This window comes from Mytilus trossulus, chromosome 14 (assembly GCF_036588685.1).
Source record: "Mytilus trossulus isolate FHL-02 chromosome 14, PNRI_Mtr1.1.1.hap1, whole genome shotgun sequence".
Lineage (NCBI taxonomy): Eukaryota > Metazoa > Mollusca > Bivalvia > Mytilida > Mytilidae > Mytilus > Mytilus trossulus.
In genome coordinates, this window is record NC_086386.1 from 16,485,013 (window position 1) to 16,507,136 (window position 22,124).

At 32.5% G+C, this 22,124-nt stretch overlaps 1 protein-coding gene across 3 annotated transcripts in view; it reads left to right on the forward strand.

The window, feature by feature from the left end:
* LOC134696666 (armadillo repeat-containing protein 3-like) overlaps positions 1-22,124 on the forward strand; it is a 34,126-nt gene that overhangs the window by 5,802 nt on the left and 6,200 nt on the right. The window contains exons 3-20 of one of the 3 annotated variants that reach the window (XM_063558584.1): positions 100-217; positions 456-581; positions 1,218-1,289; positions 2,088-2,263; positions 2,582-2,708; positions 6,598-6,737; positions 8,296-8,443; positions 9,269-9,286; positions 10,892-11,005; positions 11,256-11,408; positions 14,967-15,075; positions 16,713-16,889; positions 17,509-17,581; positions 19,246-19,382; positions 19,716-19,840; positions 20,323-20,461; positions 20,694-20,801; positions 21,953-21,973. In XM_063558584.1, coding sequence (XP_063414654.1) covers positions 100-217; positions 456-581; positions 1,218-1,289; positions 2,088-2,263; positions 2,582-2,708; positions 6,598-6,737; positions 8,296-8,443; positions 9,269-9,286; positions 10,892-11,005; positions 11,256-11,408; positions 14,967-15,075; positions 16,713-16,889; positions 17,509-17,581; positions 19,246-19,382; positions 19,716-19,840; positions 20,323-20,461; positions 20,694-20,801; positions 21,953-21,973 — 2,081 coding nt within the window. The remainder of the gene's footprint in view (positions 1-99; positions 218-455; positions 582-1,217; positions 1,290-2,087; positions 2,264-2,581; positions 2,709-6,597; positions 6,738-8,295; positions 8,444-9,268; positions 9,287-10,891; positions 11,006-11,255; positions 11,409-14,966; positions 15,076-16,712; positions 16,890-17,508; positions 17,582-19,245; positions 19,383-19,715; positions 19,841-20,322; positions 20,462-20,693; positions 20,802-21,952; positions 21,974-22,124) is intronic. The other 2 variants (XM_063558586.1, XM_063558585.1) reach the window with 2 other exon arrangements.

Below are 22,124 nucleotides of genomic sequence, written 5' to 3' on the forward strand. Positions count from 1 at the left end.
TCTTACTTTACAGTTTGACCCACTATTGGTTGAGAGCAGACAAGCTGGGACTGTGGTCCTTATGTTATATTGACCCATGTTTTATTTCTTGCTTTACAGTTTGACCCACTATTGGTTGAGAGCAGACAAGCTGGGACTGTGGTCCTTATGTTAAGTAGTCCAGAAGAAGACGTACAGGCCAAAGCATGTGAAGCTATTTATAAATATGTTGATAAATGTAAGTTCAAATAAAAGCCCTTAATATTTTCTAGATTGATGTGTTAGATGAGGCCCAGAAAATTAGTATGTTGAAACATTTAAAAGATACATTGAATTTGTTTGTTTTTTTTGTTTGTTATTTACATTATTTTCTGATCTGACTTTTAATCAACTAAAATTTATATGATATATTATTAGTAAAGTAACTGAAAAAAAAGTTTAAAAATTATACAGTAAAATTATGATCTTTTTTACAGGTGATGAGAATAAGAAACAGCTTCTTGATTTAAATGCAATAGAAGCTTTACTTCCACTCTTACAAAGTGAAGATAGAATAGTGAGAAGAAATGCTTGTATGGCTGTTAGTGTTATGACAGCACATCGTAAGTAACATGTTTAAAAGCTTTAGAAAATCAGCCATTGTACATAAAAGAATTTGATATGGACAACAAATTTAAAAAACAATCTTTTTACTGGATTCACTGCATGTTGTAATGTGACCTCAAAACTCTTGTTGATTCAAGAAACTCTTGGTGAACAAGACAATTATGACATGAAACCTCACAATACTAAGCCACTGAAATAACCCAAGAACAGTTCAAAAGTGATTTATTTTTCATTAATCAATTCAACATTGCTGTCTACAGCATTCATGTACAGGTCAGACTTTGTAAATGAAAATCAATAATGTTGTATACTGTGAATTCAATTTTAGTCGTTGAATACCAGTTTCATATGGTACAGGTGAACAACAAATTCAAATGTTCAACGAATAACAAATTTTCTATAGGCTTTGTATGAAGTGGTTGACAAAACCACGAAATCAAATATCCACAAAAGTGCAAGTTTTCCACAATCCACAAAAAATTGATACCTATGAAAATACATGAATCCACAGTAATGTTGTTTATTCTTTGTATAGATGTGTAGTCTATACTATACCAGTTCTAGTTATATGGTTAAAACTGAATGTTTTACTCATTTATTTAAACACTTAAAATGCTTTTGTAAAATTTTAGCCGAAGTAAGGAAAAAGTTGAGAAAGAATGAAGAAGCCATACCTGCTATGATTACATTGTTAGCACCTGAAGGTTTGTTTAATATTCTTTCATCTTATATATGTATATTTTGGTGCAGCAAATTTCACAAACTTACCAAAATAAACAGATTGATTTATGTTTTAATAAATGTGTGTTTGAATTCTGTAATATGATTGATTTTTTAAATTGAAAAAAGTCATGCAATTTTCAAAGCCTTAATTGTCTACGTGCTAATTGCTTATGAATTTACATGTTATATCACCAGTTTCTTATCCACATCAATTCTGACATTCTTGGAATTTTGAAATTCCATGTCCCCATAAAGCCTTGAGTTGAAAATCTGCCATTTGGAAGTTTATCACTAGTTGCATATACATCCATCATTTGTAAAATCTTTTGTTTCACCTTTGAAATCTTTGTTTGCAGACATATTCCAGCTCGCATTGTTATCAATTTTGTTTATTTTCATTTTAAAAACTTTGACAGCTGCATGTGGAACATATTCAAATGATTGATTTTTTCGCTAAGATGTTGGCTCCTTTTAATCAAAGATTTTTACAAGCATTCAAGTCCCTTTTCACTAAGATGTTAGTGCTTTCAAGTCAAAGATTTTTACAAGCATTCAAATCCTTCTTAATCTACTAGCTAAAACTTCAGTTTTGGAATAACAACAACAATTTATTAAAGTAGCTCAAACACAAATAGAAAACTTAGAGTAATCTGTAATTAAATAAATTAGCATTTGTCTATATACCAATTGGATTTGAATGAAAGTGGGAAATACCTGTTTGAAAACTTTTTTTATTCAAGATATGTTTTGGCTAATGCTTCACAATTGATATTTTGCAGAGGACACTGTTGTACATGAGTTCTGTGCCCTTGGTTTATCACAGATGGCAATAGAGTTCAGCAGTAAAGCAGTGATATTTGAGAATAATGGAATAGAACCATTGGTTAAATGTCTGAGCTCATCCGATCCTGATGTACAGAAAAATGCTATTGAAACTTTGGCACAACTTCTTTTGGTATGCTTTTGTGGTATTAAACCAAGTCGTTGGTTCGAAAGGGTGCCAGCACCTGATCCTTTATTGATACTGGCAACTTAAGATAATATCTTAATTGAAACTTTTTTCTTAAAACTTAAATAATTACTTGTTAACACCATATACAGGTAACTTTTGTAATTGACAGATTTGTAGGTTAAAAGAGTTGTAAAATGTTCAAGCAATCAGAATAAGAAATGTTTGCTTTATCCATTACTGGATGCAGGGAAAGATGTTCTCCTTTTTCAGATTAATTTTTTTTCAGTTCATGAAATATCAATTACATTTTTGTTTTGACAGGACTACCAGACAAGGGCAGCAATCAAAGATTGTGATGGATTATCTCCCATGTTAGAATTACTGAAGTCAGAGTTTTCCATCATACAGAAGTTAGCTCTACTGGCATTAGACAGGGCATCACAAGACGGTAATACAATCATATATATTATGACACATTTTCTGTTTATTTCACTCCACAAAAAGGGAGGCTAAATGTAAAGTGCCACACGACATATGTCACACAGTATATACTCCTCTAACACAAACAACCTATGTATCAAACAAATTTCACCTATCATGTACAAAGAACAGATTGTCTCGTTTTTGTGCAACTGTAGATAGGTTTCAATATAAGCATATCTGTATGAAGCACATGCACCTGACAGGTTTCATTTGACCTTGACCTCATTAAAGAGTTTGTACTCCTTTAAAATATTTCATTTGTTGCAGCAGCTTTATAATATTGCTCAATTTGTACCTGTCTTGAATATGAACAAACTTACCGCAGGAGGTGTAGCATCCTATGTGAACAATTAGAAATTTGCTCTAAAGCATTGTCATTGAAGAATTAAATAAATAGTTGAAAATTATTTTTAGCTTGTTTTATATCATTGATTGATACATATTTTGATTATTTATTTTTTATTGAAAGGTGGTTTGTGTTTTCTTAATTATAACTGTTAGAAGATTATAACATATTATATATACTAAAAAATTCATAAATTAGTGTGAAGCCTTTAAAAGCTGGAAATACATTTATTCTTGATGTTTGATATTTTTATTTATTTTCCCGGTTTTCATCTTATATCAAACTTCAAAGTATCCATTCTTTTGAAAAACTTTTACTTTTATTACAAGCCACATTATTTTGTCCTTATCATACTTTTCTGGGGAAAATATGGAAAAACGATTTTAAAAGATAAAGTGTTTATTATATAACTGTGATGTAAAAGTAATTAGTTCTGACAACTTCTGGGATAATTAACAAACCAATGAGGCAGTTTTAAACCTCAGACAACATTTGTAAATTATTAAGCATATGATTTTCTCTCAAAATATTCCCTCATTATAGTAGTTGGAACATTAAACTTTAAGAGTTTCACTTTTTATTTTGTTTTTAGCTGATTGAATTATGTAATAGTGGTATTGTTATTTCATGTCAGTTTCGAGTATGACTTTTACAGATAGTATTATGTCTCAGTGCATATAACCTTGTTTCCTACAAATAGATACAGGAAGATGTGGTATGAGTGCCAATGTGAAAACTGTCTATCCAAGTCACAATTTATAAAAGTAAACCATTATAGGTCAAGGTACAGCCTTCAGCCTGGAGCCTTGGCTCACACAGAACAGCATGCTATAAAGGGCCCTAAAAAATAAATTACTAGTGTAAAACCATTCAAACAGGGAAACCAACGGTCTAATAAGCATATATACATACAGATTTAATGGAATAATCTTAACCGAGTGTTCTGTACTTTACATTAATTAATGTTTACTACATATACGTATACAAATGTATATTTGTTAGTCTTGTATTATTTTAATTTTAGTTTCTTGTGTACAATTTGGAAATTATCACTGAACTGGTATATATTTGTTTAGGGGCTAGTTGAAGGACGCCTCTGGGTGCGGGAATTTCTCGCTACATTGAAGACCTGTTGGTGACCTTCTGCTGTTGTTTTTTTATTTGGTCGGGTTGTTGTCTCTTTGACACGTTCCCCATTTCCATTCTCAATTTTATTATCCAGTAAAAGTCGAGTTTTAAGAATTAAAAAAAAGCTCTTGTAAGATTTTCAGGTAGAAAAGAATTGACAAAAGTAGGCAAAATCGTAGTATCAAGTTCAAACTTCATGCTCAGGTGTGACTGGTTTTATTTGAAAAACAAATCTCATAAAAATAAAGTGGTCTTAGTATACATTCTGTTTCAATATATGTCATTTTACTACAAGTTTTTTTTTTTTTTTTTAAAGTTAATGGTTAGCAGCATTAAACCTTCTTGTCTTAATGGATGTTTTATGGTGTGTTCTAAGCTTTCTAAATAATGAACAGTAATGTTATTTTTTTTAGTGTATTCTTCAATCCATTAACTTTTTTAATCTGTTTTTATTGATAGGACCAGTTTTGTTCAAAATTTAATGTCTTATGAATGACCAAGTTTTACTTGTTTTGAACAACAAAATCCTCATGAAACCATAGAATCCAGAGCACATCATTACATCTGATAAATGACTAATAAAGTTATCAAATTTCTCAAGAATGTAGAGACTCTTATTCAGGAAGGACGGTACAGACCATCAGAATTATAGGGGGCACCTGTTATGTAGATATAATGAATCAAATGGACTCAAAAAGATATGGCATAGACTAAACGGAATCATAATGTAACCTAACATCATACCTTCAAATTAACCAATGTCATTAAAACACAAATTTTAAAATTCATAAAGATTAAGATCGTTTAAAAGTACCTATTTTGTTCAACAATGATGGCCTATATTAAAGCCATGCAATCATTAAATTATATTTGAAAAATGTTAATATGAGAGGAATCTCATAAATATTCTAACTGGCTATTATAGGGATCCTTCTTTTATCTGTTTAGAGAAGTTGATTTGTTATTTACAACCCTCCATTCTGTAATAAGGTCCATTAAGATAAAGAGGGGGATATATACTGCAATATATCAAACTTAATTCATACTCATAATATTTTAAGAACTTAAAATATTGTAATTTTTAACATTTATAAGTAAGCTAGTGATTTATCAAAAAGATACAATTCACAAATATTTTTATTAGTAATTCTGCAAAGGAAATAGTTTTGTCAAATTAACAAATACAGTAGATCATTTACATAAATTTTTTGTTATTTTTATAAAAGAAATTTTGTTTTGGAAAGGGATTGCCTGACGTAATTTGAAGGGTGTATGAGATATCAAAGAGACAATGAAAAATATCACAGGTGGGAAAAAGACAATTCATGGCTCCAAAAGAAAATGACTGAAAGATAACAAAAGTCAACAGAACACACACTGACAACTAAATACTGAACAATATGAATAAATTCTACCATAAACCTTGGGAAAATTGGCATTTTTCTAAGAATTTTGTTAAACTTAAGAAAATTGGTAAAATTTTAGGAATTAAGATTAATCCTTAGAATTTTGCATGTATGCTGGCAAATAACTAGAACTTTCAGCAAAATAAGATCTCTGATTGCATGGTTAAACATTATAAATTATCAGTCTTGTTTAGTCCCAAGTATGATATCATATATTGTAATCAAAGATAACATTAAAACTTACATTTCCTGAAAATCTAATCTTAATTGAAGAATGTGAAAACAGTGTAAATGTCTGATTCAATTACTTTAGCAGTTCCCTTTGCATTATTTACATTTACGTAACTGGTGTGGCATTTTAACTGTGATATTATGCAACATTTCTTCTCGCATTTCTTCGCAGAGTTTTTGTCACTTATGCATATTTATATTCTTTATTATGATGTCATTTTCAGCTGTTTAATTATGAAATAGAACTTATTTACATATGGATGTTGAAAATATTTAAACATACAGCACTATTAGATCATAGAAGGGTATTACATCTATGATTAGATATTGGAACTATGATATGTACTTAGAGTTTGGATTCTATTGTAGTACTGAATTCCAATTGAAACTCTTATATAATTAACAGTAAAACAAACTAAGCATACTATCTTTTTGATAAGTAATAAAAGTGTAATCTCTCATTATGAATTATACTGCTGATGAAACTTGTGTAGATAATACAAAACGTACAATTTGAACTAAACTTTTTGAGTCAAGATTCATGAGTTGACAAGGCTGGAATTTGTGTTATACATTTTTTCAACTGACATCTAAGAGATAATCAACCAAGATCCTATTATCAAAGTATATAATAAAATATTTACATCTTAACATTCATACAGAAGGTATCAATCTGATTTGAATAAAAAAATTATTTATTTGATATATATATATTTGATGCACATCGTTATTTCTTTTGACAGCTGACAACCGAGGTGCTTTGAGAGAATTAGAATCTATGTCTAAACTGGTAGACTTTGTAGCCCACCCTGAATGGAACGATTTGCATGTTATGGCTGTAATGGTTCTAGCCAACCTGTTAGAAGACCATGAAAGCTTAGAGGTGGGATTTTGTAATCAGAAATTGGTTTAACCAGCATATAATTTTGTAACGAAAAATAAATATGATATTAGGTTATTTTCTTTAGGGCTTTTTTTTAAAAATAAAAATCTATATAGGACCAAGGAAAGGCACTTCAAAATCTCTTCTAAAAGTGGGTGTTCTTCTTTAATTGCCTATCAATATGGTAAATTTTCAAAGTACCTTCACTTTTTGATAGAACAACCCTAAGCTCAAAGAGTTAAATTTATTTTATTGGAATCAAAATTAATATACATTGGTAAAGCAATGATAAAGTACATGTATTAGAAACTTTGTTTGTCTGGTTTCAAATGCAGAAATGATTAGATAATAGCCTGTTCTAAATGTTGTAAATATCAAGTTAATAGAAATTGTTTGATCTATGACCTTAAAATAAATAAACAATAAATTCTTGTAGTTCAAAACTTTAGTGTGAAGAAGATTGATGATGTGATCATTTCTTTGCACTTATAAATTTCCTTTTCATAAAAAACAGAAAAAGTTTATAATTTCTTTGCACTGTAAAATTTCACTTTCATAAAAACAAAAAACTAAAACATGTTGTAAACGCTCATGTTTAAAGATTTCTACAAGGGCAACAAGATGTATATTTTTATTTTTAAAGTTGCACCGAAATATTATATTAGATGAAGATACAGGAAACACATCCGTCCTCCTTAATTTTTGGTTTTATCTTTAAAAATTATGATAAATGATTGACATTATCTACTTGGCTGTCAAGAAATAATATATACTTAATTCTAAAGACTGAATTTGAAAAAAAACCTGTACAAACTGGATAATTTAAATAGGTTTGAACTATTAAAATGTACCCAATATACAGTGTTAACATCAATATTTTGAAATGCTGTCATAGCCTCATATCAACCAGATTCCTGTCTTACTCATCATGCTTTATCTCTTTTACATTAAATTGTATTTGAAAAACTAAAAAAATAAAACCTTGAGATATTGATACTTTTATAGTGGTAAATGAGGTCACAGGTCATAATACAGGTCCTAATAAGGTTATATTTTTGTACTTTATTAACCATATTTTGACTGAACAATATCTAAAATAGAATTTATGACACTTGAGAATTGAGATAGTTCTAGTGTTTACAATACATTAATTCTTACATGTTAGATACCGTGGAGACACCAGTATCAGATATTGTTTTATTGTGAACAACTCATCAAACAAACTGTTTAAATTTGTCCAGGGTATCTCCTCTGTTTGTTGTATGGTCTGACCAGAGATTAAAGGGATCAAATACACATAGTAGAAGTATCTGTGTGTTGTGGCAGGTACTTCATTCAGTTTTATTGCTTTTTGTGTCTCGTCACTAAACTTTTCTAGTCAGAAAGTCTTCATAGTATGTACCATTACAATTTTGAATAGGTTTGTTATCTCTCAGTTATGATATATCTGACAAATTTAAATTCAATTATTTGAATAAAGCAATATAGTTTGGATATGATAAGTTTTTAGTTGAAATTGTCCTAGAAATTTTAGAAAAAGGATATTTTATTTTTACAGTTAGTAAAAGAGACTGGCACACTAAAGAGACTTGTTGCTCTGATAACAGATCAACCTCCACCAGAGGAGGAGGCCAAGGGTGGAGGTGGAAAGGGAGGAAAGGCAGAGAAAGGAGGGTCAAGGGCAGCTAAAAAGAGTGCTAAAGATGGTAGGCTTCATCATGAGTTATGTCTAAGAGATTTGCCCTGAATTGACATGAAAATTCAATATTGTGTTGTCAAAAGCTTTTCCATCTTATATCAATAAGGCAAATGTTGGCATGTCTGTCACTATTGTATGTCCATATTGTTGCAATTGTATGAATATGCATGATTTGTATTAACACCATATCAGTTAAAACTTCATACTTATATATAAATGCATGCTGCTATGCATGTATGAAATTGTGGTTTATTGAATGAAACTGTTGTTTTGATGTATTTGCTTGTTTTTCCATGTTCCTGCTAATATTTTAATTATTCAGCTGCATATTTACATCACTGTTGCAGTGAAAATAAAATGAGAAGATGATGTCCATTGTTTAACCTTTATTTTAATTTCTAATGCAATATTTGATATTTGTTCAATGCATTAAGATAAGTAAATAATCAAGCCAAATGTTTTATCATACCATTGGAACAACTGCACACTCAGAAATTGCATTATGGCATTAAGTAGCATAACTGGAATGATAAAGAGATATGGCAGTCTCAGTGATATTTAAACATTGTTTACAAATGTTTACAAACTTTAATACTGTGGATTATTGAATTTTGAGTCAACAATTCAAGTTTTCAAAGAAATATCAAATTTTCATGTAGCCAGTATTTGTCAAAAGCACTAAATTACAATTTGTTCTAAATTCTAGAAAATTGATAACCTGTGAAAATAAATTAATTCACAGTAAATAGAGAAAAAGAGTAGGTCTTGCTTTAAATGTTTGCATGCTAGTTATGATAGCAATATTTTAACAAAGATTTATATTTGACTTTAGGGGGTAAAACTAGCAGAGGTAAACAAAGTACCCTAGACTTTTATATGCAGGAAACAGCACCATGCTTATATACTTTATATACTTTATATATATATATATCAATATGCCTTCAACACCAGTAGAAAACAGTCTTTACTTTCATTCACTTTAACTAGAAACATAGGGTATCTTTTAACATAAAACCTCAAGAGATTATATGTTGTTATTATATTTGTGACATAGAACAAATGCAGAGATATATTTTATTTGATTGAAAATTGAATTGTGCTTTACAATAGTTGCTTAAATTGATTGTTGTTAGTGTCGGGTTGATAGCAATATGACATCTATTAAAAATTTATGTATTCTTTAAAAAAAGGAAAATCAAAAATGTATAGCAACAAATCCAATTTTACAAAATATTATATTGGAGTTATAACTTATATCTAATTTTGTTTTGCTGTTACCTTGAGTATGGAGAGTATACATGGGTTTGGTATCTGATCCTATTTATATTTTCTTAAATAAAAAAAGCATAAATTCTTTAAACAAATTCAGTTAATTTTTGTTTTAACAAAGCAAAATAAAGTTATCTTTAATCATTTGCAACAGGCAGAACAAATATTAGTCATTTCTTATAATTTAATTCTCAATTCCATTTTAAACCGTAGTAAATCATGAAAAAACCTTGATGATGTCTTGGTCACATGACAAAATTCTGTCTATGAGCTGAAAAAACAAAATGACGTCCGCCAATCAGAAGACCATTACTTCCAAAATTAACTGATTAAATCTTTAATGCACAAAAAAAAACAATTTTATTTTCTCTGACTTTTCACCTTATGTTATTTTCAGTTTTTCTTTGAATTATTGCACTGTAATTTTGTTGAATTTTTATGCACCACTTTTCTTTATATATATTTAATCTCAGTCTCTTTCTAATTTTAATTTAATTGACATCTTTAATTCATATATTGAATATGTTTAACATTGCCCTCTTTCAGCAGAAAGAGTTCATTCAAATCTTGCTTCTAGTTAGGACAAAATAACGGCATTTAACAAATTTGCATATTTAGTTTATAGCTGATATTACCATATCAACCAACAAAATCAGAAATAAGAGCTAAGCTGGAATGTTTTGATTTATAAATATGAGTTTGTTCCTTTGGTGTGAGCTGTGGCAATTTTCACACTTTTTGTTAAAAGATGAAAATATTTGGTGGCTATTTGCATAGTGGCTCTTGGCAAATGTTTGTTTTATGGCAACCACACTTTATTTTGCTGGATTTTTATAGTTGCACAATTTTGATCACATGGATGCATTTGCTAATAGTGTATTTTGCTTTAAGTTTTAAATGAAGAACTTACAATTATCTGTTCAGGTCTTTTTTGGTCATATTTTCTTAGCATATATGAATATTTCATCTTCATGTAGAAACTGAAGACTTAAAAAAAGTCCCCAATCCCTTTGTAAAAATAAACACATCGGTTTTCTCATCTGTAATTAATAGTATATCATAAAAACAAAATTGTAAATGATATATTTCCATAGTGATAGGCTTATCAAGGTGTCCTTTTTGTCTTTGACTATGGAGGATATAAAAAGGATAAACCCTGATACTGAATGCATTCTTTTTGTTTCAGGTAAAAAGTCCTCAGAAGAAAAAGAGGAGTCCGTACCAGGAGAGGCCATCATACCTACCCTACCTGATGTTAAAATGTGTGCAGCTAAAGCAATAGCTAGATCAGCCAGGAGTGGTAAGTTGTTTAAGGTGTTTCGCTCCTCTTGTTTTGAACTTTTGCCAGTTATCAGAATCCTTTGATTTTATTCATATAGTTCCATTAAAAAAGATTGAAAGCAGTTGAAGTGAAACAAAACAAGCAAATAGTTAAAGACAACATAAATAAAATGTATGACCAAATTATAGAATCATCAAGAAACTGTCTTAATTTTTCTGAATGGTTTCTACCATCATCATTGCTAAATTTATCCTCATTATATTTTTAGCTGAAAACAGAAAGATTCTGCATGAACAAGAAGCAGAGAAGATGTTGATCCACTTACTGGCTCATGAGTCTGCTGAAGTTCAAACAGCTGCAGCTCAGGCTCTGGGTATTATGTCAGAGAATCTGCTGACTAAAGACTCAATACGAGAGTGGGGTGAGTAAGATAAGATTGGCAGCTCAGGCTCTGGGTATTATGTAAGAGAATCTGCTCACTAAAGACTCAATACGAGAGTGGGGTGAGTAAGATAAGATTGGCAGCTCAGGCTCTGGGTATTATGTCAGAGAATCTGTTGACTAAAGACTCAATACGAGAGTGGGGTGAGTAAGATAAGATTGGCAGCTCAGGCTCTGGGTATTATGTAAGAGAATCTGCTCACTAAAGACTCAATACGAGAGTGGGGTGAGTAAGATAAGATTGGCAGCTCAGGCTCTGGGTATTATGTCAGAGAATCTGCTCACTAAAGACTCAAAACGAGAGTGGGGTGAGTAAGATAAGATTGGCAGCTCAGGCTCTGGGTATTATGTCAGAGAATCTGTTCACTAAAGACTCAATACGAGAGTGGGGTGAGTAAAATAAGATTGGCAGCTCAGGCTCTGGGTATTATGTCAGAGAATCTGCTGACTAAAGACTCAATACGAGAGTGGGGTGAGTAAGATAAGATTGGCAGCTCAGGCTCTGGGTATTATGTCAGAGAATCTGCTGACTAAAGACTCAATACGAGAGTGGGGTGAGTAAAATAAGATTGGCAGCTCAGGCTCTGTGTATTATGTCAGAGAATCTGCTGACTAAAGACTCAATACGAGAGTGGGGTGAGTAAGATAAGATTGGCAGCTCAGGCTCTGTGTATTATGTCAGAGAATCTGCTGACTAAAGACTCAATACGAGAGTGGGGTGAGTAAGATAAGATTGGCAGCTCAGGCTCTGTGTATTATGTCAGAGAATCTGCTGACTAAAGACTCAATACGAGAGTGGGGTGAGTAAGGTAAGATTGGCAGCTCAGGCTCTGGGTATTATGTCAGAGAATCTGTTCACTAAAGACTCCATACGAGAGTGGGGTGAGTAAAATAAGATTGGCAGCTCAGGCTCTGGGTATTATGTCAGAGAATCTGCTGACTAAAGACTCAATACGAGAGTGGGGTGAGTAAGATAAGATTGGCAGCTCAGGCTCTGGGTATTATGTCAGAGAATCTGCTGACTAAAGACTCAATACGAGAGTGGGGTGAGTAAGATAAGATTGGCAGCACAGGCTCTGGACTATGTCAGAGAATCTGCTGACTAAAGACTCAATACGAGAGTGGGGTGAGTAAAATAAGATTGGCAGCTCAGGCTCTGGGTATTATGTCAGAGAATCTGTTGACTAAAGACTCAATACGAGAGTGGGGTGAGTAAAATAAGATTGGCAGCTCAGGCTCTGGGTATTATGTCAGAGAATCTGCTGACTAAAGACTCAATACCAGAGTGGGGTGAGTAAGGTAAGATTGGCAGCTCAGGCTCTGTGTATTATGTCAGAGAATCTGCTGACTAAAGACTCAATACGAGAGTGGGGTGAGTAAGATAAGATTGGCAGCTCAGGCTCTGGGTATTATGTCAGAGAATCTGCTCACTAAAGACTCAATACGAGAGTGGGGTGAGTAAGATAAGATTGGCAGCTCAGGCTCTGGGTATTATGTCAGAGAATCTGCTCACTAAAGACTCAATACGAGAGGTGGGTGAGTAAAATAAGATTGGCAGCTCAGGCTCTGGGTATTATGTCAGAGAATCTGCTGACTAAAGACTCAATAAGAGAGTGGGGTGAGTAAGATAAGATTGGCAGCTCAGGCTCTGGGTATTATGTCAGAGAATCTGCTGACTAAAGACTCAATACGAGAGTGGGGTGAGTAAGATAAGATTGGCAGCTCAGGCTCTGGGTATTATGTCAGAGAATCTGCTGACTAAAGACTCAATACGAGAGTGGGGTGAGTAAGATAAGATTGGCAGCACAGGCTCTGGACTATGTCAGAGAATCTGCTGACTAAAGACTCAATACGAGAGTGGGGTGAGTAAAATAAGATTGGCAGCTCAGGCTCTGGGTATTATGTCAGAGAATCTGCTGACTAAAGACTCAATACGAGAGTGGGGTGAGTAAAATAAGATTGGCAGCTCAGGCTCTGTGTATTATGTCAGAGAATCTGCTGACTAAAGACTCAATACGAGAGTGGGGTGAGTAAGATAAGATTGGCAGCTCAGGCTCTGGGTATTATGTCAGAGAATCTGTTCACTAAAGACTCAATACGAGAGTGGGGTGAGTAAAATAAGATTGGCAGCTCAGGCTCTGTGTATTATGTCAGAGAATCTGCTGACTAAAGACTCAATACGAGAGTGGGGTGAGTAAGATAAGATTGGCAGCTCAGGCTCTGGGTATTATGTCAGAGAATCTGCTGACTAAAGACTCAATACGAGAGTGGGGTGAGTAAGATAAGATTGGCAGCACAGGCTCTGGACTATGTCAGAGAATCTGCTGACTAAAGACTCAATACGAGAGTGGGGTGAGTAAAATAAGATTGGCAGCTCAGGCTCTGGGTATTATGTCAGAGAATCTGCTGACTAAAGACTCAATACGAGAGTGGGGTGAGTAAAATAAGATTGGCAGCTCAGGCTCTGGGTATTATGTCAGAGAATCTGCTGACTAAAGACTCAATACCAGAGTGGGGTGAGTAAGGTAAGATTGGCAGCTCAGGCTCTGTGTATTATGTCAGAGAATCTGCTGACTAAAGACTCAATACGAGAGTGGGGTGAGTAAGATAAGATTGGCAGCTCAGGCTCTGGGTATTATGTCAGAGAATCTGCTCACTAAAGACTCAATACGAGAGTGGGGTGAGTAAGATAAGATTGGCAGCTCAGGCTCTGGGTATTATGTCAGAGAATCTGCTCACTAAAGACTCAATACGAGAGGTGGGTGAGTAAAATAAGATTGGCAGCTCAGGCTCTGGGTATTATGTCAGAGAATCTGCTGACTAAAGACTCAATAAGAGAGTGGGGTGAGTAAGATAAGATTGGCAGCTCAGGCTCTGGGTATTATGTCAGAGAATCTGCTGACTAAAGACTCAATACGAGAGTGGGGTGAGTAAGATAAGATTGGCAGCTCAGGCTCTGGGTATTATGTCAGAGAATTTGCTCACTAAAGACTCAATACAATAGTGGGGTGAGTAAGATAAGATTGGCAGCTCAGGCTCTGGGTATTATGTCAGAGAATCTGCTGACTAAAGACTCCATACGAGAGTGGGGTGAGTAAAATTGGATGGGCAATGATGATAACTATGCATCCTAAAAATAGCTTTGTTATAATTGTTTTTTCGTTATTCCAATTTAAGTGGATTCAGTGCACTCTATAGAATTTTTGTCCCCATTGAACAAAGTTAAACGAGCTAAGCAGTTCATCTGTGAATCACCTTCATGATACCTGGAAGAGCTTGTCCTTTTAAAGAAGTCACGCTAGGGATAAGAACCAATGATAGGCTTGACTTGTAGTCCATTTAATGTGTTCAAAATAGATACTTTTTAAAGTTTTATGAAATGAATGGAAACATTCATTTACTGAGTATATTTAATTCATAATGTGTTCCTTAACATTAAGTCATCTATGTATATCTATCAAAAAGTAAAATAAAAAAAATACTGAACTCTTGGGGAAAATTCATGACTTTGATCTAAGATGACTGTTTTATTTTTCAGAGGGTGTTCAGCCATTGGTAAAGTTACTGAATTCAGACAATGGCGATGTTAAAGAAGCAGCTTCCTTAGCACTAGCTAATCTGACTGCCAATAACAGTACTAATTGTCAGTAAGTAGTGTACCCATGTCATGTTAATATAGACTGGAGTATTCATCAGCAGTCATAAAATAAGGCAGCATGAGACAAAATGTAAACTCCCTTCCACTACCAAGAAAGAATTTAACATAATAAATTATCAATATTTTCATATTATATCCACTTAGTGTGGAATTCTTCATCCCACGTGCTTTTTGTCGAGCCTGCAACTTTTGTTGCAGAAAGCTTGACATAGGGAGTGATCCGGCGGCTACGGCGGCGGCAGCGGTGTTAGCTCACTTTTTTAAAGGTTTATATTTTAGAAGGTGAAAGACCTGGATGCTTCATATTTTGTATATAGATGCCTCATGTTACAAATTTTCCGTCAGTCACATGTCCAATGTCCTTGACCTCATTTTCATGGTTCAGTAACCACTTGAATAAATAGTTCAGAATTTTTGTAATGTTGAATTCTCTCTTATTATAAGTATTAGGATAACTATATTTGGTATGTGTGTACCTTGCAAGGTCCTCATGCTGTCAGACAATTTTCACTTGACCTCGACCTCATTTCATGGATCAGTGAACAAGGTTAAGTTTTGGTGGTCAAGTCCATATCTCAAATACTATAAGTAATAGGGCTAGTATATTTAGTGTATGGAAGGACTGTAAGGTGTACATGTCCAACTGGCAGGTGTCACCTGACCTTGACCTCATTTTCATGGTTCAGTGGTTATAGTTAAGTTTTTGAGTTTTGATCTGTTTTTCTCATACTTAATGCAATAGGTCTACTATATTTGTTGTATGGAATGCTTGTAAGGTGTACATGTCTAGCGGGCAGATGTCATCTTGACCTTTTCATGGTTCAGAGATCAAATTTTTTAAGTTTTGGTCTTTTTATCTAATATTATTTGCCAAAGGTCAACTATATTTGGTGTACTTAAATATATTGTGATCTAAATGTCAGTCCCACAGGTTTTATTTGACCATGACCTCAATTTCACGGTTTATTGCACAGTGTTAAGTTTTTGTGTTTAAGTCTATTTTTCTAAATCTTCAAATAATAGGTCAACTATATTTGTTGCATGGAAGCATTGTTAGCTATACATGTCTGCCTGGCATGGTTCATTTGACTTTGACCTCATTTTCATGGTTCATTGGTCTTTGTTTAGCTATCTTGGTTAATGTTAAGTTTATGTGACAGTTGTAATAAAGGTTTATACTTAGGACTATCAACATAATATCAATGATTAGTAAAGAAGGCGAGACATTTCAGTTTGTGCACTCTTGTTATAAAAAGGTATAACTGTATACAAATTGACATAATGTTGACATGTAACATGTTTGATATTTTCAGGCCTTCCACTTTCTTTATGACTATATTTTTATTTTTATTATAATTGTAGAGCATTAGTTATTTGTTTGTTTTTTTGTTACATGTGAAAAGGAATGATCAATATTTTCTACACTGTGTAGTTGTACTGTACAAGTTATGTTTAGATCTGCCAGACTGTCAAATCCTATTTGACAATACATTGAATTTTTATTATACCCACTAAGGTCAGAACTTTTGTCAAGTGGAGGCTTAAATTGTGTGATATCATTAACAACTTCCAATTACTGAAATGATAAATTTTAAGATATTCAGTATTTTACTTTTTGTATTTCAGTGATATCAGTAATTTTGGTGGCATTGATGCTTTAATCCATACATTAGCTGATGCTAGAGAGGAGGCTGTAGCTAATGCTGCCTGTTGTCTGACTAACATGGCCACCGAGGAGGCACTGAGGAGTGATGCTCAGAACAAAAATATTGTAGTCAAACTTATAGAGCCTTTAAAATCAAAGTGAGTATCAGTCAATAGGCTCAGAACTAAAATATTGTAGTCAAACTTATAGAGCCTTTAAAATCAAAGTGAGTATCAGTCAATAGGCTCAGAACTAAAATATTGTAGTCAAACTTATAGAGCCTTTAAAAATTAAGTGAGTATCTGTTGATAGGTTTAGAATAAAAATATTTTAGTAAAAAATCAGTTAAAAGGTTCAGAACATGAATATCATTGTCAAACTTGTAGAGCCTTTAAAATCAAAGTGAGTATCAGTCAATAGGCCCAAAACATGAATATTGTTGACAAATTAACAGACCTAAAAATCATAAGCTGCAGAGCATGAACAATTGAAGGGAACTTTTAAAAGAACATGAATACAGTAGACAAACTTTTGGAGCCTAAGTTAAACTTTATTTCTTAGTTTATACCATGCATAAATATTAAGCTTTAGATAAAGAGTAGAATGGTGTCAGCATTAAACATAAAAAAATGCACACAAAATAGTCAAAATGATTATGTGATAATGTTTTACACTTGATGACAGAGTCAAATATTATTTTTTTGTATAAACATGGCCTCTCCAAGTTATCAGTGTTTGGCACATGTTGTTTATGATATGTATATTTTCTAATTTTAGGAATACAAATGTACAGTCGAAATGTTCTTTAGCAGTAGCAGCTTTTGTATGTGATGTGGACTCCAGATCTGATGTAAGTGTCATGAGAGAGTTGGTTTGTGGCTTCTGCAAGTACAGTTTTGAATACAATGATTGTTATCAGATTCAAAAAGCAACCAATCATAATGCTAGATTTGGTGTATCAAGCACTTATTTTTGTACCAGGGAGGACTTAGTCAAAACTTATAAAAAAGGATTTATTTTTTTTAAAACAAAAAGCCAAGTTCTTATATTATCCAATTTTAGTTGTCTGGATTTTGTATTATTTACTGTCATTTCATGCAAGTTTGTGAGTATGTGAAAGCATACGGCAGATTTTACAGTATTGTGTTCTGTCTCCTACTTTCATGTTGCTAACATGACAGAGACAAAAATGAGTAACGTTAGCGACATTTGGACATGTCACATGAGCAACAACATCTTTAAAAGTTAAAATGTATGCACACAGTGATGTTTAATATATGCCTGGAGTAATAAAATTGTACAGTCTGGTTTAGAATTTCTAAATATACAGAATGTCATTTGTAGGTGTACTTTATATATCAAATGAATACACAAGAAACCAATTCGTAATAGTAACATTAGCAACATCTACTATCATGACATTACGCTTTGTTGCGAACGTCTTTTTGATGGACGGAATACATTTAAGGTCCTCTTGTAACAATATTACATACAACTGACCTTCTTTGCTTCCCCATCATGTGAAGGAACTGACTCCGAATCTATTTCTGCAAAGGGCGATATCGTAACTCCTATACAGGAGAGTTACAGATCTGAATATATGTTGCTCACGTGACACTGATTAGGACGGAAACCTCGAGCAGTAACGTTCGCAAAAAATAAAACAGCCAATGATATTGATTCCTCCAGTCCTTTGACCCCCTTACGTCATCCAAATTTAATATGATTGCTATTTTCAATTATTTATAAAACCCGGGATAAAAATAACTACAATGGCCTGTCTGAGAACCAACAAGAAAATTGCGATCGTGACATACCACAATGGACGGAAAAGATGTGACGTTAGCAACAATATTATTAAATTACCTTTTTTAGCCTTTACCAAAAAAAATCTGCCTTAAAGTTATGATTAAAACACAAAAGAAGACTTTTTATTAAAATATAAGTCCATGTTATTAGGCTCAACTTATAAATAATACTTCAAAATTCCACTCCAAATAAGCTGGATGTCAGTAAAGTAGGTCATGATGTCTATTCCATGTCCAATATTTTGAAATTGAAAACCCTCTAATTCTAACAAAAAACACAAACACAGAGTAATTTTTATTTTTATTTACTCAGAAAGACACATTTTATTCAATAACATATTGCATTACTCCATTACACTGTCTGTTTCACAGTTTCAGCAATTGCTTTTTTGATGGATACAAAAAAACAATAATTCCTTCTTATTGTAAAATCTGCCATACGACTACACAATTTTATAAAACAGGACTATTTATGAAAAAAAAGTTTTATAATGCATCATGACAGACAGGAATTTTCACTTTTAACTCATGCCATATATAAAATGGAAACCACTTGAACACAGTTTTATTAAATCACTTTTTGAAACAAGATTACTTTTCAAAGCTGCATTGATGCAGTTTGGTAAATCGTAACACACAATAGTCTAAAGAGAGATAACTTTGATTTTGATAGAATATTTATGAATCAAATGTCTTTTTGTTTCAGTTCAGAAATAATGGAGGTATTGAGTTTTTGATAACACTGTTACATTCTGGGAATGATGAGGTGAGAAGGAATTCCTCTTGGGCCATTGCTGTTTGTGCTGTAGATGAACAGACTGCTTCAGAAGTCTGCAAGTTAGGGTAAGTGGAGAAAGGTTAACAATATAATACTTTTGTCACAATTTTATTATTACTGAAGTTTAGATTGATAAAATTAAGTTACTTCAAATTTTTAGGCAAATTGAGTTCTATACTTTGAAGTTGTATTTCATATTTTCCTCAGTGACTATTCATTATAAGGATAAGATAAATTTTGCATTCTTTGCACATAGGATATGCTATAAATGGATTTTAAAATTTTGTTTTCTTGTTTAGGGAAGTGTGTGCCCTGAAGAAGAAATTTCATTTTAGTTTGTCTGTGAAATGAAAAAAAATCTTACATTGTTTATTATCAAAAGTTGTTTTTTTTCTCAGAGGAATGTCAGTATTACAAGAGATACAGGTATCAGGAACCAGGAGAAATCCTTTTGCTGATGTGGCACTGCAGAACTTACTCAACAGTAACTTATCAGCTAAATATTCACTGACTGGAGCCCTGAGTAAGTTGCGATTATGTTACTTATCATCACACAAGGTTATGTTATTGGTATCTTCACAACATCTAGGATAAATAGCAAGACTTTGTGTTCTTTTTTTTACCCTGCTCCAAAGTAGGGTCTATACTAGTTTACCTCTGTCCACCTGTCATTACATCCGTCTACCCATGTATGTTAATTTTGTCACTTGAAATTTTGGTTTCAAGCTTCATGTAAGAACAGTATATTGTGCCAAACATTTTCAAATTCATCACTCAACAACTTCCTGATTAATAAATACTTTTCCTTCACATTATGGATACATAAGAAATTTTGTAATGTTTTCTCTGGAACTTCTGTAGGCATACTTTTTTTTCACATGCATCCCTATCAACTTCTTGTTTACCAAATAGGTTAAGCAGGGGTATCATTAGTAAGCAGCAGCTTTGAGTTAAATATATCGGATTTATTATTAATTGTTATATATAAAAAAAAAATATTTACAGGTTCCACAAACATAATATTAGATGGATTTTACGATGCTGGACAGTTGAGACCTGGAAGTCAGTTCTTGTCACTGGAGGATTACTGTAAACAGGAACTACACGACAAACGACCAGTACTTCTTGTTAATGCTAAACCAGAGTAAATATTACATAGTATGATAGTGTTCATGTAAATCAAAACAGTCAGTTCACCACAAAAGAGAATGATTTATGTAACTGAAAAAATATTTGATAGCATAAAAAAAAGGTTGGATTAAAAAAAAAATTTGCTTTAACTGAGATCACAAAGGAAAACCATTATACCCACATTAGAGTCTTAAATTACCATCTATAAAAAGATTTGTTTAGGTAACCATTTATTTAAATTGTAGGTCAGCACCCAAGGAATCTCAGTCACAAGCAGATGCTGAAATGGCAAAAGACAGTTCTAAGACCAGTGTATCTGGGAAATCATCCCGTACTGGCAGGGAAACCAAGGCGTATGTATTATCTCCCTTGTATACACACATACTGCACATGTCACTGAAAGTAGTCAATCTGATCATAGGAATTAGTGCTTACACAACTACAGCAAATATATGAAATAGAATGTTAAAAACTTATGTAAAGAATGCACAGTACACAAATACATTTTAATAGATTGGTTATTGCTATCTTGTTTAAACAATTTAGAATTTATACTATAATAATGAACATATCAATGAATTTACTTTATGTTGGTTATAGCATTTTATTAATTTCACTTTTGCATGAAGCATGAAATATATATTCTACCATACCATTTTTGGAAAATGTTTAAAGTAAAATGTAGAATTATTTTTTGATTTTCTTATATGTCCCATATATATCAATGGCTAGTGGTCAGAATCTCCTACTTTTATTACCTTCAGAGCTTTCCCATTTATCAATGTCAGACAATATTACCCTCATTATTCTTATTTAACAATACCAAATCCCTATTATATCCAAATTTAAAAAAAATGATAATGAATACTTGCAATTAAAAGTCAGGTTTGTCAATTTTTCAAGGGACATCACTTGACAAAAACTACAAATCTAGCAATATTCTGATAGTAAGGAACATCACAGTGTTTTTAAAATGGCTTGACTGTCATTTCTTATTAGTCTTACCTTCCAGAACCGTAAACTGTGTAAGATTGAACTATGTAATTTGAAGCTTTTATGTTGGCCTGGGTTTAGACATTATTCACGATATAAAAATTAAAAATTTCTAGAACCTAATATAAGGCATTTTTAGTAAAAGCATGCATCAAAGCTTGATTTGTGTACCACATCTTAACAATAGTAATGGTAATGTTTTTGTTTTTATCTTGATAAATAAGCCATTGATAGTAATTGATTCAGATTCTAAAATGGGAATTGCCCTAACTCTAACTTTAAAAAAAAAAAAAATTGATTTTTTAGCAGAAAGTTTCCAAAAAATTGCTAGCCTTGCTGCACTCTGTGGTATAGTAACACCTCTATTGAATTACACCCCTTTCAAAATTCCTTGATCTGCCCTTATTATGTATGACAAATTTATAAAACTACATAGTTATAATAGACTATTTTTGAAGGGGCTGCTATTAGTTTTCTGTAAATATTAATGAATTGGATGTTTTTAATTCAGCCGTAAAGGATCAGGTGAAAGGTACAATCAGTAATATGTAACCCTATAGATGTAATAACTTAACAAGTCAGAACAAGTAACATTACTCCTCAAACTAATACTACAGGAAAAGTTTTAATTTGGACCCAAAAAATTAGAATATGTATTTTTTTTATTTTGAATAGCTTTTTTT